This window comes from Dicentrarchus labrax, unplaced genomic scaffold, assembly GCF_905237075.1.
Source record: "Dicentrarchus labrax unplaced genomic scaffold, dlabrax2021, whole genome shotgun sequence".
In the NCBI taxonomy this organism is placed as follows: Eukaryota; Metazoa; Chordata; class Actinopteri; family Moronidae; genus Dicentrarchus; species Dicentrarchus labrax.
In genome coordinates, this window is record NW_026136704.1 from 33,902,266 (window position 1) to 33,910,865 (window position 8,600).

The 8,600-nt window shown below is 43.0% G+C and overlaps 2 protein-coding genes across 4 annotated transcripts; one reads left to right on the forward strand and one right to left on the reverse strand.

The window, feature by feature from the left end:
- Positions 1-141: 141 nt before the first annotated feature.
- zgc:153896 (uncharacterized protein LOC569930 homolog) lies at positions 142-4,752 on the reverse strand. Of its 2 annotated transcripts, XM_051399362.1 has the most exons (6): positions 4,279-4,752; positions 2,263-2,408; positions 1,481-2,104; positions 1,101-1,323; positions 476-552; positions 142-435 (listed from the first exon to the last, which is right to left on the reverse strand). In XM_051399362.1, the coding sequence occupies exons 1-5, from the start codon at positions 4,523-4,525 to the stop codon at positions 479-481; spliced, it is 1,314 nt and encodes a 437-aa protein (XP_051255322.1). In that variant the 5' UTR covers positions 4,526-4,752; the 3' UTR covers positions 142-435; positions 476-478. The 2 variants fall into 2 exon arrangements, with proteins under 2 accessions (XP_051255322.1, XP_051255321.1); XM_051399361.1 differs by having other exon boundaries at positions 142-552.
- Positions 4,753-6,361: 1,609 nt separating this feature from the next.
- Positions 6,362-8,600, forward strand: mrps12 (mitochondrial ribosomal protein S12). Of its 2 annotated transcripts, none has more exons than XM_051399414.1 (3): positions 6,362-6,547; positions 6,763-7,334; positions 7,714-8,600. In XM_051399414.1, exons 2-3 carry the CDS (start codon positions 7,286-7,288, stop codon positions 8,094-8,096), a joined length of 432 nt encoding a protein of 143 aa, XP_051255374.1. In that variant the 5' UTR covers positions 6,362-6,547; positions 6,763-7,285; the 3' UTR covers positions 8,097-8,600. The 2 variants fall into 2 exon arrangements, with proteins under 2 accessions (XP_051255374.1, XP_051255373.1); XM_051399413.1 differs by having other exon boundaries at positions 7,284-7,334.

Sequence of the window (8,600 nt, forward strand, 5' to 3'; positions counted from 1 at the left end):
GAGAGCTGATCTGATGTGCTGTTGTAATGTGAGCTCCAGGTAGGTGCTGCTATTCTCTTAATAGTTGTTTTTATTTGTTATAGTATTACACCATACAGATAGGAGGTATCAATCTGAACATTTAACACACAGACAGAAATAAAAAGTTAATAAATCTTCATTTATTACAGGAATCTGCACAAAGCCAACACTAAACAACTGACGTTCATCAACTGCATCAAACAGTAAATCACTTGTAGAAAAATAAAGTAGAAATCATAAGTTAGTGTTGTGTATAAATATTACACAGAATAGTTCACCTAATATAATAACGTGATGTCTGAGACAGCTGTGCACAAGATTAAAACCCATTAAAGCAGATGTTTCAGATGAGGTGATGGAAGCTGATCCTGGACCTGGAGGTCTGATCCTGGACCTGGAGGTCTGATCCTGGACCTGGAGGTCTGATCCTGGACCTGGAGGTCTGATCTTGGACCTGTTACAGCGCAGTGAACATGAAGGAAAGCACTGACAGCAGCAGAGCGACAGACAGTCGAGCTCTCTGAGATCCACCTGAAAAACAAAACTTTACTGTTTCCTCTGAAGTGCTTTTATTACAACTGTTCCTACAAAAAAATCAACGAATAAGCTCTATAACAGCAACATTTTACTGTAAGGTGGAGCTAGTTTGAACTACTTCATCTATAATTAGCTAGTTCAGTCCAGTGGTTCCCAACCTAGGGGTCCAGCCCCTTCGAAGGGTCGCCAGATAAATGTGAGGGGTCGTAAGATTGATGGGAGAGGAAAGAAGAAAAAGTTCTAATCTTGGATATTTAGTGAAATATTGGATCATTTGAATAGAAATGAAACTGTGAGAAGTTTAGAGGACAACTCAATAACATCTGGAACATAATGGATAATAGGGAACAATAAGAGGAGGATCTATTGTCAGAAGTATAATATTTTAGTTTCGTGCACAATATAGCCGATGCCGATAAATTAAATCGGATTGCGACATTCCTATTAAATAAACTGTAAACAGCACCTTTCTAATCTTCCAACCACTCAAAGTGCTTTTACACTACATGTCACATTCACCCATTCAGCAAAGTCAGGCTTACCACTGTGCAGCAGTAGGTTCTCCGTTACAGTCAGTGATCCGTTGTGCGGCGCCGGTTCGATCTGCAGCAGTTTACACATCAGAGGGTAAACGTGGATGCTGTCGAACGGCTCAGACAGGAAGTTCTTCTTGAAGTCGGGTCCGAAGGCCCTGAAGATGGTCTTCATGTCCATCTCTCCATTGTGGTAGCCGTGATCGCCTTTGTTGACGTAGACGATGAATCTCTGGTGGGAAACAAAATGATGAAGAATTAAGTAGTCCACCATTACCAGTCGATCACAGATCTCTTGCATCCTGCCCTCCTCTTTTGTTTTGTGGCTGCGTTGATGTCTGATTTCAGAGATAATTGAAGGCTTTTAGGGTCAAATTCAGGAAACTCACAGAGTTCAGGTTGAATCCCAGATCTGCGACGACCACGATGGGAGGCAGCCGCTCACTTTTGGCGAGACGGAAGCTCTCAGGAAGCTCGTTTTTCTTGTAGACTGTCAGATTCGGTGCGTTGGACAGAGCGTCGAAAACCTCTTGCTCCTTCCCCGGACGCGGCGTCAGGATGCCGAAGCCACCGTAGTCGAGGATCTCAAAGCTGGCGAGCTTGAGTAAATTAAGGTATTTGTTGAGGATGATCTCGTCTACCTGCGGTCGCTTTTTAACAGTGGTCATGCCGTGGTCAGAGGTGAGGATGACGTTCAGGCTGTCCGTCAGTTTATGGCGATTAATGGCCTCCCTCAGGTAGCCGATGATGCGGTCGATCTGCTGGATGATCTTCTTCCTGTCTGGAGTGTCCGGCCCTTTGGCGTGGCCCACATTGTCCGGCTCTCCGTAGTACAGCGTCACCAGGTGGAAGTCTTCTTCGGAGAACCAGCTCATCACCATGTCGATGTTCTGACGCCACTCTGTCTCGTTGTCATCCACGTGGTCAAATGTCTCCACCAGCGCTCGGTTGACCGCCTGGCCGCTGTAGTTGGCCCCGCCTCCTGGGTAGTAGAAGGAAGCAGTTTTTAGACCCTGAAACAACAAGAACACAGACACATGTTTGAGTTTTACATCAGTTGTAAAATTTAAGTAATTGTATTGTTTGAAGACACTTTAACTTAACTTATAATTTATCCCCAATTTAAAATAAATCTGTAAATAGTCAGTTTACTTTGTTATCGATGACTCACCTGGTTCTGAGCTGTGATCCATAACGGCAGAACTCCGTTGTCCCACCACTCTGATCTGCTCAGAGTCTGCTTGTGAGGAACTTTCTGGTTTGTCTTGGCGTTGTACATCATGTTGTGAACGACTTCGTGATCCTCCACCCATCTCCCTAAAACACAGGAAACAAGACAGGAAGGCTTTCATTTAAAAAATTCCCAAAGACACCCAGCGAAAAGCTCAAAGTGAACAGAAAGTAAAGTTCCCCAATACCCTGAAATCCCCCGTTTCAGGGTTGGTCAGTCGGTTGGTTGTTGATGGATCGATTGTCCACACAAATGTCTCCAACCTTTGGAGACTAAAATTTGACATGGACATTTTGCACGTTGGTGGTCGAAGCTATTGAGAGTTTTCGCTTTTTTAATTTTCACGTTATTCATATGAACCGACCTTTCAATCTTCACACCATTCTAGTAGCGTTCTACCGTACTCAGTTAGATGCTCACTGAATACCTTTCACGTGCTATATGTTGTTAATTTACCAGCTTTTACTGTTTTGGTTTCCAGCTGAAAGTTATATTGTCATAACTGCAGCAACATGATTCCACAACAAATCGACTTCAGGACAATAAATGATGTCTTATCATATCTTACTGTTTGCTTCATTGTGCAACCCTTACACAGGAACTGCAATGCATCATGGGATGAACCTACAAACACCACGACTGCAGCACTATTAAGTACAAGTGAAGTTAAATCAGTTGTTGTTTCAGTTATTACAGACGTATATGATTTTATAGATGTCTGTTAAATTCCTGAGTGAGGTGCACTTTATTATTATTATTACTATCTACCTCCATTAGTGTGAACATATTCTATAAATGAATATTCTGTAAAGTGAATTATTTTCTAAATGCATCATAATATGATGTGACTGTTTTAGGATTGCAGTTTATGGACGTCAGTAACAACTGAGAGATTTTAATCTTCATAAGCAGATGAGAATCCAGTTGTGAAATAACATTGAATTTGTGGAGCTGAAATATTTTCCTTTTGAAATCAATCTGGATTAATGTGGTTGTAATTTCCCTGTTTGATCAATTTAAAAACTTTATTTCCTGTTTATATATTTCCACCAATCAGATCATACGTAAAATACCTCAGTGGTATTCAGATTCATTTATGATATTTAAATCTTTAATGATGTTATTTGCCTCCGTAGAGTTTCGTAACGACTCCGTCTTACTGTAGTTAGTGTCAGCATAAATCCAGATGACTGACTGTACTTTGAGTCTCTTCATTCTACGTTCTACGTCTATTCCACTAGATCTCAGAGGGAAATATTCTGCTTTTACTGCGTTTACCTGACAGATTTGTACAAAATGTGAAACCATTTCCTGGTTCCAGCTTCACAAATGTGAATATTTGCTGTTTTTCCTTCGACTGATTGTAATAATCTGATTTAATAATAATAATAAAAAAATATGTGTGATCATTAAACAAGCATCTCTTTGGACAGCATTTCTCACTGCTTTTAGAATTCGTACAAAGCGATCAATCAATGGATTAATGGAGAAAATGATCAGCAGATGGATCCATAATGAAAATAATCATCAGTTTCTAGACGAGCTCCACCAGCTCCAACAGTTAAAATCCTGCTTTTACATGAATGCATGATATCAGATATTGTTCTTTAATACCTTTACTGCACTTGACTCATTATACACACCTGTCAGTCTATATAATGACACCATGCTAACATCATTTATAGTCTATTTAATAGTTATTAACAACATTTTTACACATTTTAGCAGATAAAAAACCAAGTGAAACCTCTTCCCTGCCTTAAATCCCAGAAAGTTTAAACATTTTTATGAACTAATCATAATCATATGCATAATATCAGTAGTTGTATTCCTGCTACTGCTTCCATTACTGCCACTAATAGTAATATTAATAGTAGACGTGATAGATAATGAGTTATTATTATTGTTGTTCATATTTATATAATGATTATGATGGATGATGCAGTTCTGTGTTACCAGTGATGGTGGTGAAGTGGGACGGGGAGGTCATGGTCAGCATTGGGGGGGTGACGTATTTGGCCTTGACCCCGTCCGTTACCAGCTGGTCCAGGTTCGGCGTGTCCACGTCCTGGTCGTAGTCCCACCTGAAGCCGTCGAAGGAGATGAGCAGCAGCTTGTTCCTCCCCGCTGCCTTGCTCAGCGGCTTGCCGGCAGCGCAGCTCACCGCAGCGATGAGCAGGAAGAGTTCCAACCTCATCTTCATCTTCACGGCGACTGACTGCAGCTCAGCGAAGGTTCACCTGTCCACACACCTGCAGCAGCCGTCCGGTTTAATGTGTAACCGGCTGTCTGATAGAGATCTGCTGATGTGCAGTGAAGGACGAGACCTTCGACTGGAAGCTGAACTCAAACGGATCCATATCAGCCGTGATTGCATCGATCAGCTTCAGTAATCTGTGCAGCCGGCTGATAACTTCTCTAAATGTCACTCACCTTCCAGAAGGGTTTCCACATATCAGAGTCCACTGATGAGGCTGTATGAACAGTCAGAAGGCAGTTTGAGCCGTTGGGACTTGAGTTTGGATGAAAACTAAATGAAATAAAGAACTCTGTGTTTGTTCCTGTTCCTGTGGTGTGACGTTTGAATGTCTGTGCAGAGTTTGTTCTCTCTGCTGAAAGAGGAAAATGTCTCTGTGCTCACTGAAAGCCTAACTCTAACCCTAAGGGGCCTGATTGATGGTCCAGTATGCAACCCACACAGTCCGCCATGTTGAACGTCCATGTTCCTACAGTAGCCCAGAAGGGACCAACCAAACACTGGCTGTGTACAGTGGTGGTAGAGGGTGAAACGAGGGAGTTGTGATCTGCAACCTGCACCTAAAATCCTCCTCACCTGAGCTGTAGATACAAAACAATCGCAGCACAGTGACCCCAACCCTACACGCCCACTTTAGGAACCAACTTTTCAGATTTCAAACCGATTTATTTTTGGTGTAAACGGTTTAAAACTAATGTGTGTGAACCGGAGTTCGTTGTGTTGTTTGTTAAACAAACTCATAATTAAACATAACGCAAACATTTAGAGAACATTCGTCCAACTGTCGACACTGAAGTACTCAAACTTTATATTTCTAAAATGAAAAGACTAAACTGCTGTATCACACTGTGTCATGTTATCAGTTTTATTCATTTACAGGTTTATCTGATCAGATCAGGACGTTAATAAAACTTGACTGAAGGACATCTTAAAGGTAATTATGTAAGTGTGTATGATGGATATAAATAAATACACCGTGATATTCAGAATGATTCAGCCTTATTGTTCATTTGATTTATTGGAACTGTCATCAGACACTATTTAAGAGAGAAAACACTTTAAGGAAGAAGACTAACTGGTTGGTTTGGTGAACGTCTGGTTAACATCGCAGCCCTCCTGCTCTCCACACCGGTCCTACAGCTTTAGTTCACCAGCAAGAGTCCAGTGTAAGAACTGAGCACAGAAATGATTTATTCAGAATTCTGAGTGACCCTGTTCACATAAATATTCCCCAAAGTTTCTGACTTTAACTTCCCTCTTAGAGTTTAATCTGCTGCCATTTAAAAAAATAAAAATAAATTATATTTTCTTTTAAACTGTGCTTCTGTTCCTTTTAAACAGAAATTAGATTTTAGATTTAGATAATTAGAATTAGAAATAGTTCTTTATAAAAGCCTTCAGCAGGTTCTGTTAGCTTATTAGAGACTGGAGGAGTCAGAAAAACAACAAATGTGTGCGCAAATAAAAATAAAAATCATCCACACTCTATAACACTATTTCTTAATTCATGCTCTCAAATCAAACATCATAGTTTATTAATTTGAGGGCACAAATAAATGTTTAAATGCTTCAAAGAAGAATTATTTAATTATTTTTAATGTATTTCTCTTCATTGATGAATCCTTTAAAAACATAAATCCAATGATTCAAACACATCTACCCGCGCTGTGCATGTTGTATAATGATTCAGTTAAATGTATAAATATCACATCGAATTAAATGCACGTCTCTTATTTTGGTGGGAGAGGAAGCCGGAAGCACTTTTATATTGATGCTGCTACTTCCGGTGTTTCGGAGTTCGCGCTGCGTGGACCCGATGTGACGTCCTTGGTTGGTTTTTACCTCAAAATGAGATAAAATATCTTAAAATAAATATCTTAAAGTAAATATCTTAAAACAATAACTTCAGTTGGTTCTCTCCGGAGGTCCTCCGGTAATCTGACGCGTTGTCCCGGGTTCTCTGAGCCGGTAAGTTTCAGATAACCTCTGTTGAGTTCCGGCTAACGTTAGCCGTTAGCTGTTAGCCGTTAGCCTTCTGCTATGTGGTGCAAGTGTAAGTTAGCATTAGCACGTAGTGAACTTCCTACCTGTTAGCTGTTAGCTCGCAGTATTAATGGTGATTGTTATTGATGTACCGTCGGCAGCAGCACCAGACTCCGTTCATAAAATCAGTGTTTTTACAGTTTGTTGCTCATCAGAAATCAGCAGGCGGATAACTGAGAACACTTCCGGCTTTAGAACCATCAGCAAGGGTCACCTTCTGCTTCGGCTTCATGTTTCACCCCCCAGAACATCTTCAGTCCAATATTTACCTCAAACATTCCCACCTGGACGACCCGTTTACCTGCTCAGCCTGCTCAGCCGTCAGTGTGGGTCGATGTGTGAGAGAGGTAGAGGCTGCACAGCTGATCCAAATATTAAAGTCACACAAGGTCCAGTTGTTCTGTTGAAATGAACGGCAGATTGAATGAAACAGACACATCATCAGAACTTCATTGGGAATCTTTTTTAAATGATCACGAATCCGGAAACATCACGTCACAACTTCTGTCACAGAACCACGTGCAACCCGACAACATCTGCTTCCTCTGCCACTGTTTGGTGTTTGTGTGTATTTCGGGGGCGGTTGAGGAGGACCGCTGGTACCATCAGATCAGCTGGTACCGAAACCTTCCCTCAACTGTATGATCCGGTTCTGTTTCAGGAATGTGTTCGCTGTGGAGCCTCAGACCGCTGCTGACGTCGCTGTTTCAAGGTACGTTCACTGACTTCTAGAGCGTCGGTGCTTCACTGTACAGAATGTGTACGACGGGAATCTCACACACACACACACACACACACACACACACACACACACACACCCTAGTGTAGCTTCAAACAGATAGCACACAGCAACAGACAGCGTGAATGTGCTTCTAGTGACTAACAGCTCCAGCAGACAGCAGACCCCGAGAGTGTGACGTTGGCTCGCTGTTGGTGCTCCGCTGCTGTGGTCAGTCCGTCAGTCACTGCGGTATCGAGCCCGCGGCCGGTCTCAAGTGAAGCTCTGCACGCTATCTGACGATCTGCTGCATCGATCAATAATCGATCATGTTTTATATTTTAAGGTATTAATTCCTGTTTCCTCCCCGCAGCGTCCCAGCATGCCTCTGGCTGGACGACTCCCATCCTCTCCAGGACGATGGCCACGCTCAACCAGATGCACCGCCAGGGGAAGCCCAAAGCGCCTCCCGTGTCTGTCGGCGCCACGTTCGGCCGCCCCCAGCTGAAGGCCGTGGTTCTGAAGACCATGATCCGAAAGCCCAAGAAGCCCAACTCCGCAAACAGGAAGTGCGCTCGAGTGCGGCTGTCCAACGGGAAGGAGGCGGTGGTGTTCATCCCCGGGGAGGGACACAACCTGCAGGAGCACAACGTGGTGCTGGTGGAGGGCGGGAGGACTCAGGATCTGCCCGGGGTCAAACTCAAAGTGGTCAGAGGCAAATACGACTGCGCCCACGTGGTGAAGAAGAAACATTAGACCGAGAGCCGGACGCCGGCGTGCTGGAAGTGTGTGTTCGGCAGTCGTTTAATAAATACATGTGCTCTTAAATCCGTCAGTCTATGTGGCCAAAAGTCTGTAGACACTGAGCGGCCCACTCGTATGTGATTGTGACACCGTGTTCATCGACCTGCTGCTCCAACAGACTCCACAATACTGGCTCCAGTGCAGCTGTTGAACCAGCGTCAGTGAGGTCCAACACTGAGACTCAGCCGGTGGTTCAGTTCCTCTCAAAGGTTCTGTTCGGGGCGGAGGTCAGGAATCTGTGCAGTCGACCTGGAACAACGGGAGCTGAAGTCAGAACCTGCAGTTCCTCTAACGGCCACTAGAGGCTGGCTCCAGCAGTGAGTCTCCATATTAAAACCTCCAACAGCAGAAATAAATAATGTTTTACAGCCTTTTAGTCTCTAGAGATCATTTCTCCGTTCATGACAACTACACAACTCACCCTTTAAATCATAATAAAGATTATTGTTTAACTAA